This window comes from Capra hircus, chromosome 18, assembly GCF_001704415.2.
Source record: "Capra hircus breed San Clemente chromosome 18, ASM170441v1, whole genome shotgun sequence".
NCBI lineage: Eukaryota > Metazoa > Chordata > Mammalia > Artiodactyla > Bovidae > Capra > Capra hircus.
In genome coordinates this window covers 36344106-36370189 of record NC_030825.1, presented here as the reverse complement: position 1 = coordinate 36370189, position 26084 = coordinate 36344106, and the positions used below count along the sequence as shown (strand labels likewise).

Genomic DNA, 26084 nt, shown 5'->3' with positions numbered 1-26084 from the left:
TCAGTGAAGCAAAACAGAGGGATGGCTCATGGATAGTAAGTTAATCAGGCTTAAATGAAGTCTGAAGAACAATGCTGGAGGAGTCCAATAACTCTTATCATCTTCATCATAGTCATCATCAACAACAGAGGGTAACAATAGTCACCATTTTTGAGGACCTAACAAGTAGCATTCTGCTATGCATACACACACACACACACGGGTATCATAGAACATACAGATCCAGGCAGTCTTATCTTCTATGGGTCCTCTGTTCTGCACTTGTCTTGGAACCTTTCACCCAGGACCTATTTTGTGGGATTCAGGGCAAAATAAAAGTGCAGAGCACATTGCTCAGAACAATTATGAATTTCAAGATGGCAATAGCAGAGCATTAAACAACTGTGGGACCCTTTCAAGCAGGCTGTGACAAAACAGCTCTCAGGACCATGAAGCAGCTCTTGCTTTCACCTCTGGCTATGTGCACTGCTCAAAATTTTCTCCACCAGGGACACTTCCTCTCACAGCTGGGGGTGTAATGGAAGAGCAGTTCATTTTCAGTTTGTCTCCTTCATACCAAGATAATGTGTCCTTGAACCAAGTTTGGGGCTTCTCCTATTCTATTAGCCATTTTCTGGATACCCCACATAATGTATGGGTGTGAGATGATGCAAGAGGCAGCAGGGCAACAGTGTTAGGCAACACTGGTGTTTGAGCCATCTGTTTACAGAGATCAGTTATACTATTTGGATCTGCCTAAGCTTGATCTGGGATATACAACATCTAAATAATGATGGACTGGATGCCTGGGCTGACCAACCTAATGATTCTGTGGGTCTGCCAGCACCCGGTTCATGACAGGCCGTTCTAGCCACATGGTCACATGACCACCCACAGTTGTGAACTCAGTCAATTCCAAGGTCAGCAATTACTCTTCTAATGCTGCTGGGGCTTGCCCAAGGCTCCCTACAGCATCTTCCTCTTCAATGGACTCTACCGGATTGTTTGACGAAGTGGCAGGACTGCTCATACTGTAGCCTTGGACCTGCTGCAGAGTTCGTTCCAGTTCTAAAAATCACTCAAAGGGACTTCCCTGGTGGACTAGCGGCTAAGACTCCGTGCTCTCAATGCAGAGGACCCAGCTTCGATCCCAGGTCAGGGAACTAGATACCACATGCCACAACTAAGACCTGGCACAGTCAAATAAATAAATGTTTAAAAGTAAATAAATACATAAATTTAAAAAAATCACACAAAATTAGCACATCACCCGATAAATGATTGGAATAGAGTGCCAAAAATGGTATATTCTTCCTCCACAATCCAAACAGGAACAGAGGCATAAAAACAGAGGAAAACCAGAAAGCAAGTAGTAAAATCCTGGAACTAAGTCAACCATATCAATAATGTGTGTAATAATTAGATGTAAATGTACTAAAATACCAGTTAAAGGGCAGAGCTCCTCCAGTGAACAGAAAAGACCCAACTATTAATATATGCTGTCTATAATACTCACTTTAAATATAAAGACACAAATCAGGTGAAAGTTAAGAATGGATAAAGATATGCTAAGCTGGCAGTGAGCCTAGGAAAGCCGCGGTGGTGGTAATGCTATCAGACACGGTGGACTTTAAGGGGTAAGTGTTACCTAAGCTACACAGGGAACTCCCTATGGATACAATCATAAAAATCATACATGCATGTGTGTGCAGCAACAGAGCTTCGAAACACTCGAAGAAAAAAACTGACCAAAACAAGGAAGGACTAGGCTAAACTATAACAATCATTGAAGCTTTTTATACCCCCCGCCATCAAAGCACAGAACAGCTCTGGACTAACTAATAAGGAAACACATAGAAGAGCAGAAGAACATTGTCAACCACCCTGACTGGAAGTGACATTTACAAGCACGAAACTCAACAGCTGCAGCAGTCACTTTCTTTTCCAGCAAACGTGCTACCTTCACCATGATAGACCATATGTTCACCCACCAAACGATATTCATAAAATTCAAAGAATGTGCCAAGTATGTCCTCTGCCCACAGTGGAAGGGAATGAAAATAAATGACAATGAGATACATGGAAAAATCTCAAATACTTGGAAATCATACAACACACATAAAGAATCCATAGGTCAGAGGCATATCAAGGGAAATTAGAAAATATGCTGAATGAAGCGATATAAAACCTAAACATATCAAAACTTGTGGAATATCCTGGGGCAGTGGTTAAGGGAAATCTATGGCTCAAAACACATTGTAGAAAAAAAAAATAAATTGGGGAGACTCGTCCCCCAGTGCTCATGGCTTCATGGCAGCAACGCAGAGGAGGGGCTGCAGGGCAAGAGACCCCTTCTCTTGGCTTCCCGCTACAGGCTCCCACCCCTCACACAGCAGCCTGCAAGCCCACTGTGTCTCCCCTGCGCTAAACCCTCCCACCGCTCCCCGCTGCTTCAGGGCGCAACTCACTACGGACCTCAGCAGGCTGAGCTTCCGTGACTTTGCTCCTACTCACCTTTCTCTCTCATGCCTCTGGGTGCTGTTTGCCGGTGTGCTACATCCGGCTTTCGGAACTGTCCCTTGAAATCAGGAGCGTTTTTTTTCCTCCTCTCCTTTTCCCCTAGAACTACGGTTGCCAGATAAAATACAGGACTCCCAGTTAAACCTGAATTTCAAATAAATAATTAACAACTTTTCAGAATGTCCCCAATATTGCATGGGGTGCGCACACACACGTATATATACACTAAAAAACGATTCGCTGTTTATATGAAATTCAAATTTAACTGGATGTTAAATTTTTATTTATTTGCCACATCTGGCGACCTTAGCCAGAACAGGTACATGGTACTCCATCTGCCCTTTCTCTGCTTCTCTGCATGGGTGACTCCTTTTCCAGAGTCAGGTCTCAGCTTAAAAATAACATACCCGCGGCCCCCTCACCCCGACAGACAGTTTTCCCTCCCCCTTTCTCAGGCTGAGGCTACAGTCGTCTCATTTCTATGCCTGAGCTGTGCCCACCAGGCAGGGTAGGTGGCCTGGTATGAGGCCCACCTCATTCACTGCTAACTCCTCACCCTCTGGTACAGTGTCCAGTACTTGGTGGCCACTCAATAGGTACTTGTTGAAGGAACAAGCACTGATCTAGGACCCAGCTGTGGGGAGAGCAAGCTGGCCCCTTCCGCCCCCTCCACCCCCAGTAGGGGATGCATCAGTTACCTATCACTGCAAACAAACCACTCCTGACATTAGTAACTTCAAAACACCGCAAGCATGTAGTTTGCTCATGAATCTACAAAATGAGCCGAACTCAGTGGGGACAGTTCATCTCTGCGCCCTGCACCCCATCCTCCCAACACGCACACAGCTGGGGCAGGAGGATCCATGTCCACGAGGACTCCCTCACAGGGCCTTCACGTGCGTGCTCTATGCTGCTCCCCTCCACGTGCCTCTCCATGGGGTGGCCTGGGCTTCCTTACAGCATGGCAGCTGGGTTCCAGCAGCAACATCTCAGAGGAGACAGGAAAGGGCAGATGCTAGTTTTCTAAGGTCTAGATCTGGAAACTAATACAGTGTCATTTCTACCATATTCTATCGGTTAAGCAGCTGTGGAGTCCATATTCAAGGAGACGGGTCATAGACCCCCATCTCTAGATGGAACAATACTAAAGAATTTCATGACTGTGTTTTAAAGTGACCACAGGAGAGAACACTCACTACCAAGGAACTGACAGAGCCCAGCCTCAGCACCAGGCTGAGTGTGTAATGGGTCACAGGATGCTATTCCTTCCATGGGTGAGTGTGCAGCACAGACAGGTCAGTATGTTCAAGGAATCTGGGAGTGAGATAGAGCAGGAAAGATGGAGGGAGTGAGCAAGGGAGTGAGAGAGATAAGGAAAGAGTCCTCCCTCGGAGGATGAAGAACATGAAGCAGCTCATCCAATGCAGGCACTCGTAAGAACGATACCTGAAAGAAAGCTGTGCAGCTGACACCTGTCAGGGCTCCCTTGGGATGTTGTAAACAAAAAATTCCAAGTTGAATTCTTTTCTTTTTTTTTAAATCAGTCTATAGAAAGTTGACAGAATAGTCAAATAACAACACATACACCTGTAACCTAGTGTTGCCAATGGTTAACATTTTACTGCATTTGCAATTTGAAAGTTAGTTACAAATAAGGTATTTCCCTACCCAGTCCTTTGGCCTGCATTCCCTCCTGCCCCACCCCCGCCCCCTCCAGCAGTGTACTCTCTGCACCAGTGGTTTCAGCCAGGGGTGATTCTGTCCCCCAGGGGATAACTGACAAAGTCAAATGGAGACCTTTCTTTTGGCTGTTGGCTGTACCAGGCAGCATGCGGGATGCGGGATCTTAGTGCCCCAACCAGGGACTGAACCTGTGCCCCCTGCACTGGGAGCATAGAATCTTAACCACTGGACCAGAGGCATTTTTTGATTTACATTTTTTTTAACTAAGAAAAAAATTCACGTAACTTAAAACTCCCCATTTAACCATCTTAAAGTATTTCTCATGACGAGAGGCAACCTTCATTCCTGTGTGCTCAGCTGTGTCTGATCTTTGTGACCCCATGAAATGTAGGCCCGCCAGGTTCCTCTGTCCATGGAATTTCCCAGGCAAGGACACTGGAGTAGGCTGCCATTTCCTCCTCCGAAATCTTCCCGACCCAGAGATGGAACCCAAGTCTTCTGCACTGGCAGCCAGATTGTTCACCACTGCGCCACCTGGGGAAATTTTATTCCTAGCTAATCCTAAAACATCTCTGACTTTTCAGCCTGTTGCACCTGAACGGGTTTGGTGCTCCTGACACCTAGTGGCCAGGGACCAGAAATGCTGCTAAACTCCCAGAAGAGAGAATTATTTGGCCCCAAAATGTTGAGGCTAAGATAGCCCCTTTACACCATCAGAGCACCACCATTACATTCAAGGAAATAACAGCCATTCAGTCACTGGTCTCAAGAATGTCCCTTGTAGCATTTTTATTTCAGTTCAGGAGGCAAGGTTTACATATTTGGTGGTGAAGTCTCTTTAGTCTCTTTTAATATAGAAGAGTATTCTCTGCCCTACACTTGGCCTTTTTGTCTGATTACTTTTTGTAAGAGTCGAAGCCAGCTTTAGCACTGGATACAGTATTCTGGATTTAACTGATTGCTTCCTCAAGATCAGATTCGTGGTAAACCATGCTGGTAAGAATACTAGTGTGATGATTACTGCATCATATCAGGGGGCTCATAAGATGAGGTTGCTGTGCTATTTATGATACTGAAATTGGATGATGATATAGCTCACAAGATAGAAGGTGCTGCGCTCCACACCCCACCTACCCAAGCATGGTGTCCAGGCAGCGGCGCAAGTTGGCTTAACCTTTCTGAAGAGCAGTGATGGCCTGGGGAGGCTGACTCTCACCCAACAGAGAATCCTCAGGCCCTCTTCCTGTCTCCCCTGGACAAGGGGAAGGCCCCGAGAGCCAGCAGTTCCCCTTGCTGACCCCAGGAAGCAGGCCCTAGCTGAGGTCACTGAGAGGCCTTAGTTTCCAGGAAGAAGAAAACTGAAGGGCAGGCATGAGCTGAGCCCCTCGAGGCTGGAGGCAGGAAGCTGAGGGTATGGCTCAGAGGAGGCCAGGGGTTGTGAAGCTGGAAACTCCAGGGCCCATTAGCATTCCTGTGATAAACAACTGCAAAAGCTGTACTGAGGTTACTCTTTACCTTCTTCCTTTCAGGAAGCAGAGTTCACATACTGCAAATAAGATCCCACATGCTGCAATAAAGACTGAAGATTCTGCATGCCAGAACTAAGACCTAGTGAAGCCAAATAAATAAATAAAATGACCCATTAAAAAAAATAATCAAAAGTCACTGTGTCAACATTCAACTGAAACCAGCTCCATTTCTGGAGTGTTCAATTACATAAGCCAATACATTATGTTTATAACTTCAGACAGTTTGAACCAAGCTTTCTGTTCATTACAACTGCTGTCATCTCATTGATATCATTTTTTTCTATACTATAAAAAAAATCAGTGATAACTAGGAAAATACTGCTTTTCTTCACATTCGTATAGATTTTAGGAAATTATTATCTTTTCCCCAGGAGAAATAAGCTACAGACAAAACTAGAAGTAGAACCACACTGTAAAATCTGCAAATCCTACAAGTCTATAACTTGAAGATTTCCCCAGGGACAGGGAAGAAAACAAGTGTCACAAGAGATAAGACAAACACACATAAGGACAACAAGCTGGGGAAACAGTTTTCAGCACTGACCCACATACTAGGTACCCTTTTTCTCCTGGCACCCACTGCTACCACCTCCATGGGGTGATTTCTGGTCTAAGGTGTGAAGAACTTTTCAAACAACACAAGCTGCTTTGAGGAGAGGTGCAATGAGAGAGGTTCAAGTATGAGTAAGAATCATGTGAAAGTCCAAAGCGTGGGAAGAACCCACAGTGAAAAGGAAACCCATGTGACTACCACCCAGACAGAAAACATTTCCAGCACTGTGGAAGTCTTCCTAGCTTCCCTCGCTCCGTCCAAAATGCCCCAAGTTAACCACTATGGAGCTGTATCACCATTTATTATGGTTTATGGCTTTGAATGACTGTAAATAGAATCATACCATATTCACCCTTCTGTGGCTGACACCTTTCATTCAACCTTATGTATGTGAGATTCCTCTGTGTTGTGTACAGCAGTTCATTCACTTTTATTGCTGTGTAGTTTTCAGATGTATGAACAGACCATTATTTATCCATTTTCCTGTTGATGGATATTTGGATTGTTCTTTGTTTTTAATCTATTGTGAATAAAGTTGCTAAGAACACTGTATATACATCTCTTCTAGTAAACATTACACTGATTTCTCCTGGGCGTGTATCAAGCAGTAAACTTGCTAGGTGAAAGGTCAGCTATAGTAAACACCACAGTTTTCTTTTTTCATGTTCTCTGCCCAGCATTAAGTGAAGATAACCTTACAGAGGTAAGGACAGAAATGGTGTGGACTAAACAGAGGCAGAATATATTAAGAAGAGGTGGCAAGAATACACAGAAGAACTATACAAAAAAGTTCTTCATGATCCAGATAACCACGATGGTGTGATCACTCACCCAGAGCCACATCCTGGAATGCGAAGTCAAGTGAGCCTTAGGAAGCATCACTACAAACAAAGCTAGTGGAGGTGATGGAATTCCAATTGAGCTATTTCAAATCCTAAAAGATATTGCTGTGAAAGTGCTGCACTCAATATGCCAGCAAATTTGGAAAATTCAGCAGTGGCCACAGGACTGGAAAAGGTCAGTTTTCATTCCCATCCCAAAGAAAGGCAATGCCAAAGAATGTTCAAACTATTGCACAATTGCCCTTATCTCACATGCTAGCAAAGTAATGCTCAAATTTCTCCAAGCCAGGCTTCAACAGTACATGAACTGTGAACTTCCAGATGTTCAAGCTGGATTTAGAAAAGGCAGAGGAACCAGAGATCAAATTGCCAACGTCTGTTGGATCTTGAGAAACCAAGAGAGTTCCAGAAAAACATCTATTTCTGCTTTATTGACTACACCAAAGCCTTTGATGGTGTGGATCACAACAAACTGGAAAATTCTTCAAGAGATGGGAATACCAGACCACCTGACCTGCCTCCTGAGAAATCTGTATGCAGGTCAAGAAGCAACCAAACATGGTTCCAGTTTGGAACTGGACATGGAACAGACTGGTTCCAAATTGGGAAACAAGTACATCAAGGCTGTATACTGTCACCCTGCTTATTTAACTTATATGCAGAGTACATCATGAGAAATGCCAGGCTGGATGAAGCACAAGCTGGAATCAATATTGCCAGGAGAAATATCAGTAACCTCAGATACACAGATGACACCACCTTTACAGCAGAAAGCAAAGAAGAACTACAGAGCCTCTTGATGAAAGTCAAAGAGGAGAGTGAAAAAGGTGGCTTAAAACTCAACATTCAAAAAACTAAGATCATGGCATCTGGTCCCATCATTTCATGGCAAATAGATGGGGAAATAATGGAAACAGTGAGAGACTACTTTTTCGGGCTCCAAAATCACTGCAGATGGTGACTGCAGTCATGAAATTAACAGACACTTGCTCCTTGGAAGAAAAGCTATGACCAATCTAGATAGCATATTAAAAAGCAGAGATATTACTTTGCCAACAAAGGTCCATCTAGTCAAAGCTATGTTTTTTCCAGTAGTCATGGATGGATGTGAGAGTTGGACCATGAAGAAAGCTGAGTGCCAAAGAACTGATGCTTTTGAACTGTGGTGTTGGAGAAGACTCTTGAGAGTCCCTTGGACTGCAAGGAGATCCATCCAGTCCATTCTAAAGGAAATCAGTCCTGAATATTCATTGGAAGGACTGATGCAGAAGTTGAAGGTCCAATACTTTGGTCACCTGATATGAAGAACCGACTCCTTGGAAAAGATCCTGATACTGGGCAAGATTGAAGGCAGGAGGAGAAGGGAACAACAGAGGATGAGATGGTTGGATGGCATCACCAACTCGATGGACATGAGTTTGAGTAAACTCCAGGAGTTGATGATGGACAAGGAAGCCTGGCTTGCTGCAGTCCATGAGGTCACAAAGAGTCGGAGACGACTGAGAGACTGAACTGAACTGAAGTGAACCTTATGGAGATTACTGATATTGTGGCTTTCACAATTTTTTCTAAAGGGTGCAGGCAGAAAAGTAATTCATATGAGACCTTACAAATATTAAATCCTATTATGTCAAACAAATGCCATTAAATATAGAACAAAATATGACTCTATTTCACAATATAGTTTATGGTTAACAAATTTAATACAGAATTTTAAACTACCAATTTAGCTTAATTAAAAGGTATAATTTCATTAATCCTGATTAAATAAAAGCATGTTCAGTATCCTCTCCCTCTGAGATTTTTAAATAGAACAGTTGAGAAAGTTTGGTGTTGGGAGTTATGGTTGCCCAACAGTGATACTGGAGCTTCCCAGGTGGTTCAGTGGTAAAGAATCTGCCTGCCAATGCAGGAGACACAAGAGAGGCAGGTTTGATCCCTGGTTCGGGAAGATCCCCTGGAGGAGGGCATGGCAACCCACTCCAATATTCTTGCCTGGAAAGTTCCAAGGACAGAGCGGCCTGGTGGGATATAGTCCATGGGGTCGCAAAGAGTTAGATACCACTGAGCGCATTCACATACATAAAAAACAGTGATTATGTTGATTCCTTTTGAATTAAGTTATTAAGATCACCGCTAACCAAACTGTATGAACTGAAAGGTTGCACATACAGTGAATTCTAATGGTATCCTGTACACATATACATGTACATAGCAGTATTTAACATTGACAAGCAATACTGGCTAGGAGGATTAGTACCCATGCGTGGCCTGCTAAGCCTTCCTAGTAGCTACCTGCATGATCAGAAAACTCAACTTGTAACCTGTAATAACAGATTTGTCAAGAATTCAGTACTTGTCTCAGGAAGTTTATATTCCCACAGGTAGGGAGTGGCTTATAATAGATTTTTAAAAATTAAAGTATAGTTGATTTACAATGTTATATTCATTTCAGGTGTACAACATAGTGATTCAATATTTTTATATATTACACTCAATTTAAAGTTATTATAAAATATTGGCTATATTCTCTGTGCTATATGACAGTTTTCTTATTTGCCTCTTACCAGTTCTAGTTATTTCATATCCTTGCCAATGCCTGGTACTGTCAATCTTTTAAATTTTAGCCAATCTGGAAGAAGCACAAGCTGGAATCAAGATTGCCGGGAGAAACATCAATAACCTCAGATATGCAGATGACACCACCCTTGTGGCAGAAAGTGAAGAGGAACTAAAGAATCTCTTCATGAAAGTGAAAGAGGAGAGTGAAAGGTTGGCTTAAAGCTCAACATTCAGAAAACTAAGATCATGGCATCTGGTCCCATCACTTCATGGCAAATAGATGGGGAAACAGTGGAAACACTGTCAGACTTTATTTTTGGGGGCTCCAAAATCACTGCAGATGGTGATTGCAGCCATGAAATTAAAAGACGCTTACCCCTTGGAAGGAAAGTTATGACCAACCTAGACAGCATATTCAAAAGCAGAGACATTACTTTGCCAACAAAGGTCCGTCTAGTCAAGGCTATGGTTTTTCTAGTGGTCATGTATGGATGTGAGAGTTGGACTGTGAAGAAGGCTGAGTGCCAAAGAGTTGATGCTTTTGAACTGCGGTGTTGGAGAAAACTCTTGAGAGTCCCTTGGACTGCAAGGAGATCCAACCAGTCCATTCTAAAGGAGATCAGCCCTGGGTGTTCAATGGAAGGACTCATGCTAAAGCTGAAACTCCAATACTTTGGCCACCTCATGCGAAAAGTTGACTCATTGGAAAAAAGACTCTGATGCTGGGAGGGACTAGGGACAGGAGGAGAAGGGGAAAACAGAGGATGAGATGGCTGGATGGCATCACCAACTCGATGGACCTGAGTTTGAGTGAACTCCGGGAGTTGGTGATGGACAGGGAGGCCTGGTGTGCTGCAATTCATGGGGTCGCAAAGAGTCAGACACGACTGAGCGACTGAACTGAACTGAACTGAGTCAGTATCTCACTGTGGTTTTAATTCTGATTTCTCCATGAATTACATTTCTCTAGTGATGTTGAGCACCTTTCCATATGGTTGTCGGCCATTTGGAAATCCTCTATTGTGAAGGGTCTGTTCAAGTCCTTTTTCTTTAATGACTATGGAATTCTTTGAGTCATATTTTGAGTATATGCATTCATTGTAATGATCTTTTCCCAGTTTGTGGCTTATCTTTTTACTTTCTTAATTATCTTTAATTAATGACCGAAGTTCTTAGTTTTTATGAAGTCGAATTTATTAGCTTTTGATGGTTAGTACTTTGTCCTGTTTAAGAAATCTTTGCCTACTCCAAGGTTATGAAGGTATTCTATTTTTTTCTAGAATCTTTATTTGTTTTACCTTCACAATTATATTGATGATCTATCTCAAATTAATTTTTGTGAAGGCAGGTAAAGGTACAGGTAAAACAGTTACTTGCTCCCACACTGTTTATTGAGAGTATCTTCCCCCCACTTGAAAAAGCTTATGTAATTAATTTTCAACCAGTCTTCTTTTCTAGTAAATCTACTTACATATGCATTGCTTTAGATGCTTCCCATAAGTTTTTAAAGAAATTTTTAGTATTTTTTATTTGGCTGTGCCAGGTCTTAGTTGTGGCATGCAGTATCTTTGATCTTTAGCTGCGGCATGTGGGATCTAGTTCTCTGACCAGGGATCGAACCTAGGCCTCCTGCTTCGGGGGCAGCGAGTCTTAGCCCCTGGATCGCCAGGGGAGTCCATTCCCATAAGTTTTGATACACTGTTTTTCATTATCATTCAATTTGAAACATTTCTAGTTTCTTTTGTGATTTCTCCTTTGATTCATGAGTTACTTAGAAATGTGACTGAGAGTAAAGGACACTCAGCACAGCTCTGGCAGCCAACCTAGCCCACTGCAGTGGCTGGCTTGCTTTCATCTTTGCACTTCTGACAGTTCGGTAGGGAAGTGAAAGTTCCCACAAGCAGATGTGTGTGGAGAGACACCTTAGGGTTGAGCCTGCCCTGGCACGAGCACACACATGGAATAACCAGGCCTCTTCTCTAGCTCTAAAACATACCCTGGGCCATGAGAGAAAGAAGGAAAGGCAGGCTAGCCCTTCTTTAGCTGAGTAATCAAAGCCAAGTCACTTAAAGCTTTCTGATCTGTAAAACTGGGATGATAATGTTTAGTTCCATGTTCTCTGTGCATGCTAAGTCGCTTCAGTTGTGTCCCATTCTTTGTGATCTCACGGACTGTAGCCCGCCAGGCTCCTCTGTCCATGGAATTCTCCAGGCAAGAATACTGGAGTGGGTTGCCATGCCCTTCTCCAGGGGATCTTCCCAGGCCAGGGATCAAAACTGTGTTTCCTCTGTCTCCTGCACTGGCAGACAGGTTATTTACCACTAGTGCCACCTGGGAAGTTCCATGTTCCACTGAGAGTACATGGAATGGGAGTCTTGCTATGGGACATTAGATAAACCTTAGCAGTTAAACGGATGAGGCCAGGAGGAAAACTTGCCTCTATGACAGGTTCTGACACAATGTCTGCCTTTGGCCAGAGCTGGGAGGAGGACCCCTACCCAGGGCTTTGTGGAGACAGTTAATGCAGGGCCTACAGAGGCAAAATTGGGAAGTGGCGACCAGTGGGGCTGCTCGTGGGGGCCAGCCTATGAGCTCTTCCCCCCATACCAGGCAAGGGCTTGCTGCCTGGGTGAGATGTGCCCCAGGGGGTCTGGTTTCAGCTGGAAGGTTATCCTTTCCATCAAACAGCCCCAGATGACTGCTCCCCAACAGGACTCAATCCCATCCCAGCTCCCATACCTATACCTCCTAGACCTTCTCTGTAGCTGGAGGCAGAGGGGATGAGGAGAGGTAATTGCAGAAAAGAGTGAGTCCACGGAACTCTGGGAGCAGCTGCAGCTCTCTCTTTCTTGAGCTGATCTTGGGCTCACTTTGAACCTGTCAAGCCAGGTACTGTCATGCCTCTGTGCCCATTACCCTAGGCTACATCTTTCTGCCTATGCCCAGATTTCCTGCAGCCTCTGCTCTTACCTGCATAGAACATGAGTGGCAGAGGTGAGCAGGTAGGTGGACCCCTGGGTCTTGAGCAGAAAGAGCAGTTGCTAGGTCGAGAATCATTTCCAGACAGTCCAGCGGTTCCTGTTGTGCAATCACCTTTGCTCCTAGGGCTGCAGCTGAGCCACTAAACATCCTCACAGAGTCAGGGTGCTCCATTCTATGGGGGTGAAATAGAAACAATTCAGGAGACATCCCAAGTGCCCCCTCCCTAGTCCAATAGTGCCATGCCACTGAGGAGGGTTGCTGAGGACTCAGTTTCACTCCCCAGAAACTTTGCTGTACTCAGGGGTCCTCTTATCACCTGGAACGGAACAAGCTCTCCACCATTTTGGTAGATTTCTTGGGAGTGTGGGGGCTGGTGTACTGCTTTGGACATACTGAGGGCAGGGATAATCTGAGGTAGAAGGTAGGATCCTGCAACATCTCCAGAGACTGAAGATTTCACCCAGAAAAGTAGGACCTGGCAGGGAGGAGGAGGGACTGGTTACCTCTCTGGGTGTCTGAATATTTGGATACTGGGGTTTGCAGATGTCTTAAGAAGGGGCTGAAACTGGAGTTGAGAATGCCCTTTGCCACCTTGGAGGGGCCCATGCATCCGAATTGCAAGTCACATGCTGTGAGTCAGATTGGCTGGTCTTATTTGTCTTCCTTGGGCCTTTTCGGAAGTTTCATCTGAGCACTCCAGCCACAGCTCAGCTGTTCTGCGGGCCTCCAATTAAAGCCCCACCATCTGCATGGAAGGGGAGGCCTGTGTGGGGAGAGGAAGAGGGAGTTAGAGCAAGGTCTGAGGGGGAAGGAGTGTCTCTGGGCCTGAGCCCTCTTACAGTCAGGGGAAGGGGTGTTCTATCCAAAAGCTGGCCCTGCACCATGCCCTGCTCTCCCTGGCTTGACCTCAGCCTACACTCTCATGGCAATAGGAAATTCCATGAAGTTTGGTTGACCCCAGAATCAGGAGCTTCAGGTCATCACAGTGTCTGACCTAGACTTGAAGTCTAGATGCCTTGGCACAGTGCTGGTCATGAAGCATGCACTCAAACAGTTCGCAAATGAATGGGAGAATGGCAAGCACTGGTTTTTGTGCAACAAACACAACTCTCCCACCTAGGGGCGCATGATCACAGTGGGACACCCCTCAGATGAGGGCTCAAGAGACACCAGCCTGGAATATCTAAATATACATCTCTCCAAAGACATACAGATGGCCAACACACGCATGAAAAGATGCTCAACACTGCTAATTATAAGAGAAATGCAAATCAAAATTATAGTGAGGTACCACAATAAACTGTGGAAAATTCTGAAAGAGATGGGAATACCAGACCACCTGACCTGCCTCTTGAGAAATCTGTATGCAGGTCAGGAAGCAGCAGTTAGAACTGGACATGGAACAACAGACTGGTTCCAAATATGAAACGGAGTACGTCAAGGCTGTATACTGTCACCCTGCTTATTTAACTTATATGCAGAGTACATCATGAGAAACGCTGGACTGGAAGAAACATAAGCTGGAATCAAGATTGCCAGGAGAAATATCAATAACCTCAGCTACGCAGATGACACCACCCTTATGGCAGAAAGTGAAGAGGAACTAAAAAGCCTCTTGATGAAAGTGTAAGTGGAGAGTGAAAAAGTTGGCCTAAAACTCAACATTCAGAAAACGAAGATCATGGCATCTGGTCCCATCACTTCAAGGGAAATAGATGGGGAAATAATGGAAACAGTGTCAGACTTTATTTTTGGGGGCTCCAAAATCACTGCAGATGGTGACTGCAGCCATGAAATTAAAAGACGCTTACTCCTTGGAAGAAAAGTTATGACCAACCTAGATAGCATATTCAAAAGCAGAGACATTATTTTGCCAACAAAGGTCCGTCTAGTCAAGGCTATGGTTTTTCCTGTGGTCATGTGTGGATGTGAGAGTTGGACTGTGAAGAAGGCTAAGTGCCGAAGAATTGATGCTTTTGAACTGTGGTGTTGGAGAAAACTCTTGAGAGTCCCTTGGACTGCAAGGAGATCCAACCAGTCCATTCTGAAGGAGATCAGCCCTGGGATTTCTTTGGAAGGAATGATGCTAAAGCTGAAACTCCAGTACTTTGGCCACCTCAAGCGAAGAGTCATTGGAAAAGACTCTGATGCTGGGAGGGATTGGGGGCAGGAGGAGAAGGGGACGACAGAGGATGAGATGGCTGGATGGCATCACTGACTCGATGGACGTGAGTCTGAGTGAACTCCAGGAGTTGGTGATGGACAAGGAGGCCTGGCGTGCTGCAATTCATGGGGTCCCAAAGAGTCGGACACGACTGAGCGACTGAACTGAACTGAACTGATTCCTAATAACTAAGACATGGAAACAACCTAAATGTCCACTGAAAAATGAGATAAAGATGTAGCATACATACACAATGGAATATTACTCAGTTGTAAAAAAGAACAAAATAATGCCATTTGCACCTACATGGATAGACCTAGAGATTATCACACTAAATGAAGAAAGTCAGAAAGAGAAAAAACAATACCATGTAAACATCACTTAAATGTGGAATCTAAAATATGACACAAATGAATGCATCTGCAGAATAGGAGCAGACTTCCAGACACAAAGAGCAGACTTGTGGTTGCTGAGTGGGGGGCAGGAGGGGTTAGAATGTGAGTTTGGGACCAGTAGATACAGACCATGATATATAGAATGGACAGACAACACGGTCCTATTGTATTGTATCGTATAGGGAATTATAGTCAATATCCTGTAATGAACCATAATGGAAAAGAATATGAAAAAGAAGATATGTAGGTATAACTGACCCATTTTGCTGTACTCCAGAAACTAACACATTATGTCAACTATACTTCAGGGGCGGGAGCGGGGGAAGTGTTCCAGCTGGGGATCTGGGGATCTGGATAAAGCTGTATTAAGAGTGCCAGTGGATGCTCTGCTGCTTCCTGCAGGATAATGCAAGAACAGCACCCCTGGGCTGAGGACTAAATTGCTGGAGGAAAAAGAGGAGGCATGCAGGGTTCAAGCATCCCTCTTTGTCCCCACATTTGATATCTGGCACAGCGCATTCACATTGTCCCCTTCCTCCTCCTTGAAGCCAGAGTGCCGATGCCTGGGGTCCGTCCCCAGCGTCACGAAGCAGGCTCTGTATCTCCCCAGGTCTCCCAAATCCTCCATCCGGGACATGTCACACATTTCTGAAACTCTTTCTGCCAGAAAGCCTTGTCTTGGGAACATCAGGCCAATTCCAGACCTGAAAAATCACTCATGCAGTGTTGGTATTCAGCAGATGGAAAGGGCTTCCAAGGAGCCTTTGTAGACTACTAGGTGTAGGCAACGCTGTTCATCAGGAAGAAAGACAAATGTAAGGATCAACAAACACTATGAAAATAGAAAGTGATAGAAAGGCAGGAACTTAGTTGTAACAAAATTTGAAAGATCAAACCAAAGAACGATTATTTGTAAAACTTACAAAATTTGATAAGCCAATGGAATATTAACTTTAAATACTGATGCACAAGTCATAGATATACATAGATATAAATGGAGATATAGAGCTGTACCAAGAAACCCACAGATCATGCTTTGGACCAATTCAGTGGTAGGAGGGTGGCTGGGTGAAACTGAGCTGAGGGCAGGAGGAGGATGGGGTGGGAAAGGGCATCAGCAAATGTTTATTATGGAAAATATGAAATATGTACAAAAGTAGCAGTATCAGGATAATTAAGCCTATGTACTCATCAGCCACCTTCAACAATTACCAACTCCACTAAAAATTTTGTTTCATCTATATCACCTCCTGCTATTCCCCCACCTCAGATTATTTTGAAGCAAACCTCATATTTCACATCATTTTATCATTAAAAACATTATTTTTCTTTAAAACAGAACAATGCTTTAAATAATGAGTACAGTACCATCATCACAAGTAAAAAAGTAAACAATTATTCTTTAATATCTTTAAATATCCAGTGTTTATATTTCTCCGGGCATTCTGTTTTTGTATTTTTTTGGTGGAGGGGAGATGCTGTGTGGTATGGCTTCCCTGGTGGCTCAGACGGTAAAGCGCCTGCCTGGAATGTGGGAGACCTGGGTTCGATCTTGGGTTGGGAAGACCCCCTAGAGAAGGAAATGGCAACCCACTCCAGTACTCTTGCCTGGAAAATCCCCTGGATGGAGGAACCTGGTAGACTACAGCCCACTGGGAAGCAAAGAGTTGGACATGACTGAGCCACTTCACTTTCACTTTCATGCTGTGTGGCATGTGGTATTTTAGTTCCCTGACCAGAGATCAAACCCAAGTCCCCTGCCCTGGGAGCATGGAGTCTTAACCACTGGACCACCAGGGAAGTCCCTCCACTATGTTTCGATGGTTGTTTTTCTTGACTGTCTTCCCTATCGGACCTAACCAGGGACCTGGGCAGTCCCTGAGGCCAATACCCTGTGTCCACATACCCAAGTGAAGACAGCCATTGAGCTCCAGATGATAACCTATGGTTTTCAACCACTTTCTACAAGGACTTCCTTAGGCCTCGCCCTAGTCAAAATAGCCCATGTGAACCTGGGCTGCAAGCCCCAACAGCTGTCTTAGGTCAGCTCAGGTTGTACATCAAGTCCTGGAAGCTGATTCAGCCTGCATCCCTTTCCCCAACTGGCAAGTGTGTGATAAAGTGCCCTTTGGGGAGGTGGTGGTGAGGGGAGCCTGAGGCAGGAAGTCCTGTGTGTCCCACCATCTCTATGAAAGGGCAGGCCTCACACTCGCCTCATGCTGATGCGACCAGGCGTGGGCAAAAGTCTGACAACACAGGGCGGAAAGGAGCAGCCATTAGCACTAATGAAGCAGGCGGTCTGAAAGCTTTTTACTTTGAAGCTGCTCGCCCACCTGGGGAGGAACAGTCCGTTCAGTCACCTTGGTTTCCAGGAACCGCAAGCAGAAAATGGTGTGGGGGTAGGAGCAGGGGTGGGATCCTGGAGCAGCCTGGAGGAAGAAGGGGGAGCAGAGATAGATCCAGAGAGGGAGGTAGAGGGCCTGCTTTCGGCTAAGTGGTCTTTTCCCCTCCTTACTCCTCTCCAAAACCCAGGGTCTGGGTCTGCACCCCAACCCCACCCAGCTTTGGTCACTGGCCCATCACCCCCCTTTCAATGCCCTTGACCCAAGTTCCTGGAAGCAAAGGAAACATGCCATGCATAGGGTCTGAATGACCATCTCCGGGGCCACAAATTAAATTAATCGTTCAGGGCTGCCTGCCTTGTTACTGCTAATAACTCCAGCCTACCCACCCCCCAGGTCCCTGTCCTGCAGAAATTTGGGGGCCCTGGGCACCCTATCTTGTTCCCAAATTTTGATGGGCTCCCGGAAACCTCACTCCAAATTGGAGATGGGCACCCCTCTTGTAGAGCCCTGGTTCCAGTGAGAGAGGCCTAAATTGTGCTCCCACTCTCTGGGGAGGGCCCCTCATACCCTTGCTGCAGGAAGCAGTCACGTGTGGGCCCTTCATTAGATCCTGCCATATAAACAGGGGACATGGAATGGTCAGCAATTCCTGGAGCGAGGATCCAGCAAGCAGAGGTAAGTCCTCAGGTTGGGCTGAGACTCCTACTCTCTAGAGGTCTGGGATAGGGCACCTAAAGGGTGCTCCAGGGATGAAGAGGGACTAAGTGGTGGGTTTTCCCGCTGAGCCAGGCCATGCTGACTGCAGTACTGCTGAGCTGTGCCCTGCTGCTGGCAATGCCCACCATGCAGGGGGCCCAAATGGGCCCCGCTCCCCTGGAGGGCGTCGGAAGGCCTGACGAAGCCTTATTCCTAGAGCTCCAAGGTCAGTGTGGGCAGCGATGGGGCTAGGTGGGGCCTGGATACCCTCTGGTCACAAATTGTTCTGCCTGTATTAGCCTCTTTCCCCCTCCCCAATCCCAGGCCTGGGAGGCAGTGTCTTGTGCATGGGGGGTTTCTGCCCTCACATTACCTGTCCCAGGCCTAAGCCTGCAGCCGTCGCTGAAGCGGATAACGGAGGAACAGGCCGAAGAGGCACTGCTGCAGGAGGCAGAGGCCAAAGCCTTAGCAGAGGTAACTGCTCAGGGCAAGGGTTGTGGCCACAGTCTCTAAATAGGGGGCGTCAACCTCTATCTCTACTTGACCCTCTCACCTGGGGCAACACTGCAGACCATCCCTCCCCATGCTCCACTCATCTCCTAACTTATCAGGGCAGGTCCCTGAACCTGCCTTTGGAGGCCCATCTTCCCCAAACCCTGCAGGTGCTAGATCCGGAAGGACGCAAGCCACGCTCCCCACGTCGCTGCGTAAGGCTACACGAATCCTGTCTGGGACACCAGGTACCCTGCTGCGACCCGTGCGCCACGTGCTATTGCCGTTTCTTCAACGCCTTCTGCTACTGCCGCAAGCTGGGTACCACCACGAACCCCTGCAGCCGCACCTAGCTGGTCGACGTCAGGGTCGGGGCTGGGGGGCACCAATAAAAGGATGGAACCAATCCCAGGGTTGTGGCGTTATTTCGAACGTGACCGCCGTCGGAGGTGGGGGAGGTCACGGCAGGGGCGAAGGTTCCTCTAAGCCACGACACCATACACACCCCCCCTTACTCCAGGGCCTGCGTTATCCCATCACGAGTCACTTACATGCGAGCTCTTAGAGCACCAGGCACCGCTGGGAGAAACAGAAGGGCCGCGCTCCTGCTCTTGAGAATCTTTGATGATAAATGCGGGAAAGGGGGGCACAGGGCGGCAGAGGGGTTGTACTTCTCAGCATGCTAACAAGTCTCAGACTCCAGGGCCTGCTTGCGGCTAACTCGACGCGTGACCCCTAGCGAAGCCTGGCCCTCACCGGACCTCAGTCCCTCTCAGAGGAATGAAGGCTCAACAGTCTGGAATATTTCCAAGCAAAAGAGGGGCCGCCCACTCCCATCTTTACTTCTTGGGCGGCCACAGCACCACGGTGTACCAGACTCAGGAAATCTAGAGCGAAGACCCAATCGAATCCCCCGCTTCACGGGCGCCACCAAGCGGCTGGCCCGGAACATTCCAAGCCTCTCCCTCCAGGGAGCAGGAGGGCCGTCCCCGCCTCCCCTCAGCGCGCAGGCGCCAGAGGGCAGGCCCCAGCCTACACCTGCGCAAGCGTTCTGCGCCGAAATCGTCTGGAAGCGGAGCCCCGCCCCGTCGTGGTCACGTGAGCCGCTTGCGCGTCACCTGACGCGCTTGACAGCCCGCTGCGGGCGCCGCGTCAGCTGATCTTAAGAGTTGTGCTGCGTGCCGGCCGGTCCGGGCCCTACGGTCCAGCCGACCCGCCGCAGCCATGTCTTTCTTCCCGGAGCTTTACTTCAACGTGGACAATGGCTATTTGGAGGGACTGGTGCGCGGCCTGAAGGCTGGGGTGCTCAGCCAGGCGGACTACCTCAACCTGGTGCAGTGCGAGACGCTCGAGGGTGAGCCGCGGGGCCGGGCTGCTGGGCCTCGAAAGGCCGGCAAGGAGATCGAACCGGGCCTGAAAGTTCTGAGGTCTGGGAGGGGAATCTGGGGGTGCTCGAAGGGCCTGAGAGGTCGGGGAGCCGGATCTGGGCCTGAAAGGCCTGCTGGGAATCCGGGAGCTGATGGGTGCGCCGGAAGGGAATGTACCTCCAGTTGCAGCTCCGTGAAGGCCCAAACGCAAACGAAGCTCTAATTAAGAATCGCAGTGGTTCGCCTCTGCTGGGGCCACTTCTTTCCCCGTTTTGCCGGACGTGTAGTTTGAAAGAGAGGGCCTCTTGGGAGTGGTTAGTTGCTGCTAGATGTGCTCTTACAAGTCTCTTTACGCTGACGTAGCGAGAGAGCTGTCTCCTGGCAGCGCTTAGGGAAGCTAATCGGAAAAGTCCCCCGCTTTCCCTCCCTACACGTACACCAAGGCCTTTGGCATAATTGTGTTTTCCTGCGGAGTGAGCCTTTCGGGAGAATTGCTGGGCCAGCTTAGCTAGTTTCCTTCTGTCGCCGATCCACTGGCTGGGGATCTTGAAGGCACTTCACTCCTGAAGGCAGTATTTGGGAGAGCCCTGAAAGTCTGGAAGTTCATACACGTATATCTGGCAATAATTCCCACCATGAGGATGCGTGTTCAGATAGGGTTGCTTAGCACAGGAGTGGTGAGAAGTGGAGTTTCCCTTTCTTCTCAGGACGCACAGCTCCGAAGTGGGATTGACTCCCTGAGGCACAGTATCAGATTTACTGAGGTAGCGACTTCCCTGAGTCCAGCCTTCTCTTGTTCCTCTCCTTTCCCACCCCTGCCCCCTAGGTGGTAGTAAAGGGCACAGTGGCTGGGCTGTGAGCTCCCATCCCTGACCTCCAGGTGATATGCCTTGAACAGAGGTACTGCTAGCCTTCTGGTTGGTAGCTGGAGCGGGAAGATGGCCGGATGTTCACCTTCGGGAGAAAATTTTCTCATTATAAACTTACTGAGGTTAAAAGTGAGCCCAATTTAAAAACACACACACAAACAGTTGTTATGGACCTTGCAAACTAGGCCAGTGATGTGAAAATAAATCCTTTAAAATTTTAAAACCTACTGAAGTTCAAATACAATTGTAGGCATTATGGTTTTAACGTAAATGTACAAAAAATGTCTTTCACCTCCCTGATGAGAGTGGTTGTGCTGGGTTGTAAGAACTTGCCAGCAGCCTCATTGTCCTCACTGTGGCAAACAGGAGAAACAGGGAGGCTGCACAGGGCAGGGCTTGGCACACAGTGGTATTTAATGGGAAATTTGTGGACTGACTGGGACTGGAGGAAGATCTTTATTGGCTTAAATCTGAATGTGGACAGCATAGATTACCAACTGGCATTTGGTAAATTTCTTTTTTAGGCTTTCCTCACTCCTGCTGCTGCCCTCCTGCCCCAACCCTGTAGAGTTTCTGGGGGAACAGAATACCCAGAAGATCTTTCATCATCCTCCATAAACACATTAGGCCATTCTTCGTACAGCACTGCTCACACATGGTCCCCCTTGTGGATCACCATCCAGTCCTTCAGTATGACATTCAGCGATTCCCTCACTCTTTCACATATGTTCCTTTCCCTCCTGTAAGCCACTCCCAACTTTTGGTGCACATTTTGTGGTGGACTTTGGATTTTCAAATCTGACTGAATCCCAGCTCCACCAGTTACTGAAACACTTAATTTAACCAAGTTATTCAACACCTCTAGGCCTTGGATCCTTCATCTGACACATTAACAGTGCATGTCTCGCCAAATCCTTAGATAACAACAAGTTATTATGTGTAAAACACTTAGCACCAAGCACTGAGATAGATAAATATTAGCTCCTTTCAGGATTATTTGCGTACGCCACTTCCTCTGTTTCTTTCTTATCCTGGTGAAGCCCAGTGATTCTTACTCTTTAAGGCCCAGACCTTGTACCATACTATCTGAGAACCCCTTTGTGGCCATGCTAGGCTAGAATTTGGCCCCCTCCATCCAGTTGCAGCTCTTGTATCTGTGCTGCTTTCCTAGAAATCACTTAACATAGAGTTTGAGATTCTTGGGACTCTGCTGGATATGCTCAGGAATTTCAGGGTCTGGAGATAACCAGAGGCAGGAAGAAGTGCCCAGAAACTCCTCTTGTCCCCTACAAGAAGGCCTTCTGAAGGTCACATTAGAGGCCTGGCCTCCAGCCCTTTGTTGCTGGATGCTTTTGCCTCCTTATCTCCAGGGAAAAGGGGAAGAGTGGGGAGGAAGGTGGGAAGGAGAAACCAAGGAAGCCTGTGGTCCCTGGTGAGATCTGTAGGTGTATCTTGGGAAGATGAGGCTTCCAAAGAATATGTTTAGAAATGGGACAGTTTCCAGAAGGCTTGGGCATTGGGTGGTGAGTGGGTGTTTGTTCTGCAAGGTAGGGCCAGTACTTCTTGATCCTCCACACACCCTCGCCCTCCTTCCTGCATTCCACTTCGTCAGAGCATCTGCTACTAGCCTCTTTTGCTAAAACTCAGTCTCTCAGGACCTCTGAAGTCTATGCATCCTCCATTGTGCACCTTGCTTGTCTCTTCTCAGAGGTAGGAGAAAGTCCTACCTCTTGGTGAACCGAGGGGACAGAGCTGGGTGGTCCAAAAGCTGTTTCCAGCTCTAAGTATGTCTGCATGTGCTCAATACCTCCTGGAAGCCTAGGGACTTGTGGGGAAGAGGAGGTGGATCAAAGATAGAGAAACCACATAGTGTTACTTTTTTTCCCCCTTTTAACACAGTATTACTTTGAATGCTTTCATCCATTCCACGTATACTTAGGGAGCACCTGTTTTATGCCAGGCACCGTAGTAGGGTTTAAGATACTTTGTTGAATAATGTTCTCTGTTCCCTTAAAGTCTGAGAGTGGAGACTATAAGGGGCCAGGAAAAGACATTAAGCAATCAGTGTAGCATAGTGGTTACAAACGTGGGCTTACTATTTCATGGCTCTGTGGCCGTGTAACTGCTCTGTCTTGAGCTTCATCATTTGCAAAAGGGTAATAATAATAAATAAAATTATATATACATATATTTACTGATGGAGCGATTGTGAAGGCTAAACAAAATAATTCTTTTAGGGACTTCTCTGGCAGCCCAGTGGTTAAGACTCTGCATTCCAATGCAGGGGGCATGGATTTGATCCCTGATGGGGAGTTAAGATCCCACATGCCTCACAGTGCGGCCAAATTAATAAAGAGAACTGTTTAGGGGAAAAAAAAAAGATAATCACTTGGCATGAACTTGGCACATGGTAAGTACTCGGTCAGTGTGTTAACTGCTATTACTGTTATGGTAAAGCAAAGGAATATTAAGGGTGATGCGTGTGAAAAGGACGGTGGAGAAGTGATAGAGAATCAGAGGTGAACTCTTTTTAAAGAGGGCTGATTAAGGCCCTGCTGAGAAAAGGATTTTCCAGCTGAAGTGTGAACCATGAGGAGCCAGCTGAGCAAGAGCTGGGGTGGGTGTGAGGTGGGGTGCGCTGGGCGGGAGCATTTCAGGCAGAGAGACCAGCATGTTGGGGAGAAATAGTTGGGCCTTCAGCGGGACCAAAAGGAGTCCTGGCTGGTGGGGTTTGGGGTATGAGAGCACAAATCTGGGAATTCAGACCCTTCATTTAAAATAATTGGGGTGAGGGACTTTCCTGGTAGTCCAGTGGTTAAGAATCTGCCTTACAGTGCAGGGGACATGGGTTCAATCCCTGATCAGGGAACTAAGATCCCGCGTGCCTTGGAGCAGCTAAGCCCCTGCAACACAACTATGGAAGCCTTTATGCCGCAACTAATACCTGTTGCAGCCAATGAATAAAATTAAAAAAATTTTTTTAATTGAGGTGAGCCCAGGTGGGGAAGCCCCTGGCCCCTCAGCACTGGACATGGAGGCAGAGAGAGTGGTGGCTTGGGGCACCACCTTCTGCAGAGGCTAGCTAAATTCGAGGTGGTTGTATGTGACTAAGTGAACATATTTCCGATCATGAGGAATATGTGTAGTACTATTTCTGTGTTCAAGTCTTCATTTGTTCATTCAAAAACACACTTCCTAAAGGCTTACTCTGAGCAAGCTTCTGGGCCAAATAAAAGAGCCAAGTAGGTGTTCCAGGTAGTAACAGTTCTGAGCTTGAACCCTCAGCTTTGACCTTGGTTCAGCCTAAAAGCATTGCTATTAATTTGACTGGCTGCTGGGAATATAAGTATGAGTGAGGCTCTGGCTGTGCCCCCCAAAATCTCCCCTTTCCTTTTAAAAACTGCTTATTATTCACTTTGATTTATTATGGAAATCATTAAACAGACATAACTTGGAGGGAATAGTATAATGAACCTGTGAGTAATAGACAGCTAATTACAACTTGTTCAGTTCTTGTTACCTTTATCAATCTTGTGTTGATAATAGCTGCATTTATCACCCCACTCCAATTATTTTGAAGTCAGTCCCAGACAGTGTATCATTTCAGCTGTAAATATTTTGGTGTTTCTGAAAAAAGATCATGACTTTTTTTGTTAACATAACCACAACCCTATTATTCCTCCTTTAAAAGAAACATTAATTTTGGGTGTCATCAAATATTCACTTAGGGTTTAAATTTGTCTGATTGTCTCAAATGATTTTTTAATACAATTTGTTTCACTTGGAGTCCAGTTATGATCCATCAATCAAGCAATTGATGCTGTCACAATCTTTTAGTATATAGGTTTTCTCTTTCACTTTTCCTTTTATTTGTTTAAGAAGCTGGGTCATTTAATTTATAGATTTTCCTTTTTTAAAATTAATTTAATTGGAGGCTAGTTACTTTACAATATTATAGTGGTTTTTGCCATACATTGACATGAATCAGCCATGGGTGTATGTCTGTTCCCAATCCTGAACCCCCCTCCGACCACCCTATAGATTTTCCTTCATCTCAGTTTTGCTGGTTTTCTCTCTGCTGTATAGTTTAACGTGTCCCTTGTTAACTGGTAGTTAGATCAAGAAACTTAATTAGAATCTGGTTATTTGTTAAAAGCAATATTTAATAGGTAATGTTTGTGTTTCTGTTGAGAGTTGTTTCTGTTTAGTTGTTTCTCTTTTTATGACAAAGGAATCATTGATGTTTATTGCCTAGAACCGTGATTTCATTAGGGGTTGCAAAATGGTGATATTTTAATTTTATCTTTCCTTCTGGAATTGCTAGCAGAATTCCTTCTGAAACTAGAAAGTTCTAGTACTTTGACCCCTCTAGTACTTTAAATCCAGTACTTGATTACCTTGACATACCATCTGTATAGGAGAGGCAAGATAAATACTTGATTCTTTCCCTTATTTACTAGCTTCCAAAATAATGAGTTGGTTTTCCAACATCTTCCAAAGATGACTAATGAGGTTTGTTTACTCTTCTTTTTGTTTGTTTAGTATCATAACACACTTAGGCTTTTAATATATTTGTTATGCTTCATTCAATCTTTTAACTTTATCAATGCTCAAATTGTCCTTTGGCCAATGGGAGCTGATATAATATGCTGCCTATTAAAGTATAAGTTTTTTGACATAACCCTGTAATCTTCTTTACTGCTGAGATAACAGTATATTCTAATGTTATCTTGTACATTTTTTGATCCAGACCTAGAGTCATCATTTCTCTTAGGCAATTTGGTTCTTTTTATAGGAAAAAAAGATATTTAGGGACCATAATCTGAGTCCAGGGGTTTCTCATTGTTGCTGAGTTGGTCATTATTTCCAGGATTTTGCAATGAATTAGCTCTCCTCTTACTCAGAAACTTGGAAAATACTGAAAAAGCATGTGACTTGCTGGATTATGCAGCTGTAACTCAGCTGATGGGTACCAGATGTGAGTTCCTAATTTGGAAGGGGTCTCTCCCTGACACTTGGACCATTCAGCGCATCTCCTTCCTGTTGTAAAGAAATATATTAACATTCAGGAGGAGGAGCTCTATGATTTTCTCTGCCTCCATGTGA

At 45.8% G+C, this 26084-nt stretch overlaps 3 protein-coding genes across 4 annotated transcripts in view; 2 read left to right on the top strand and 1 right to left on the bottom strand.

The window, feature by feature from the left end:
- The window catches only part of FAM65A (family with sequence similarity 65 member A), a 48560-nt gene extending 28881 nt beyond the window's left edge, over nt 1–19679 (bottom strand). The window contains exons 1-3 of one of the 2 annotated variants that reach the window (XM_018062155.1): nt 19294–19679; nt 13154–13413; nt 12639–12822 (exon numbers count right to left, since the gene is read on the bottom strand). In XM_018062155.1, the coding sequence (XP_017917644.1) occupies nt 12639–12651 (13 nt within the window). In that variant the 5' untranslated portion in view covers nt 12652–12822; nt 13154–13413; nt 19294–19679. Of the gene's footprint in view, nt 1–12638; nt 12823–13153; nt 13715–19293 lie in introns of those variants that run through there. The other variant, XM_018062156.1, reaches the window with a different exon arrangement.
- On the top strand, nt 17881–19294 carry AGRP (agouti related neuropeptide). The gene is made up of 3 exons (XM_018062163.1): nt 17881–18476; nt 18633–18724; nt 18913–19294. The coding sequence occupies exons 1-3, from the start codon at nt 18347–18349 to the stop codon at nt 19093–19095; spliced, it is 405 nt and encodes a 134-aa protein (XP_017917652.1). The 5' UTR covers nt 17881–18346; the 3' UTR covers nt 19096–19294.
- ATP6V0D1 (ATPase H+ transporting V0 subunit d1) overlaps nt 19767–26084 on the top strand; it is a 38101-nt gene continuing 31783 nt past the window's right edge. Inside the window, exon 1 of the mRNA XM_005692458.3 lies at nt 19767–20096. Within this exon, the coding sequence (XP_005692515.2) occupies nt 19967–20096 (130 nt within the window). The 5' untranslated portion in view covers nt 19767–19966. The remainder of the gene's footprint in view (nt 20097–26084) is intronic.

Excerpts from the sequence above, each read along its gene's own strand:
- AGRP (XM_018062163.1), top strand. The coding sequence starts at position 18,347 with ATGCTGACTGCAGTACTGCTGAGCTGTGCCCTGCTGCTGGCAATGCCC. Across the intron at positions 18,477-18,632 it reads CTTATTCCTAGAGCTCCAAG|GCCTAAGCCTGCAGCCGTCG; the intron begins GTCAGTGTGGGC and ends TACCTGTCCCAG. Across the intron at positions 18,725-18,912 it reads AGGCCAAAGCCTTAGCAGAG|GTGCTAGATCCGGAAGGACG; the intron begins GTAACTGCTCAG and ends CAAACCCTGCAG.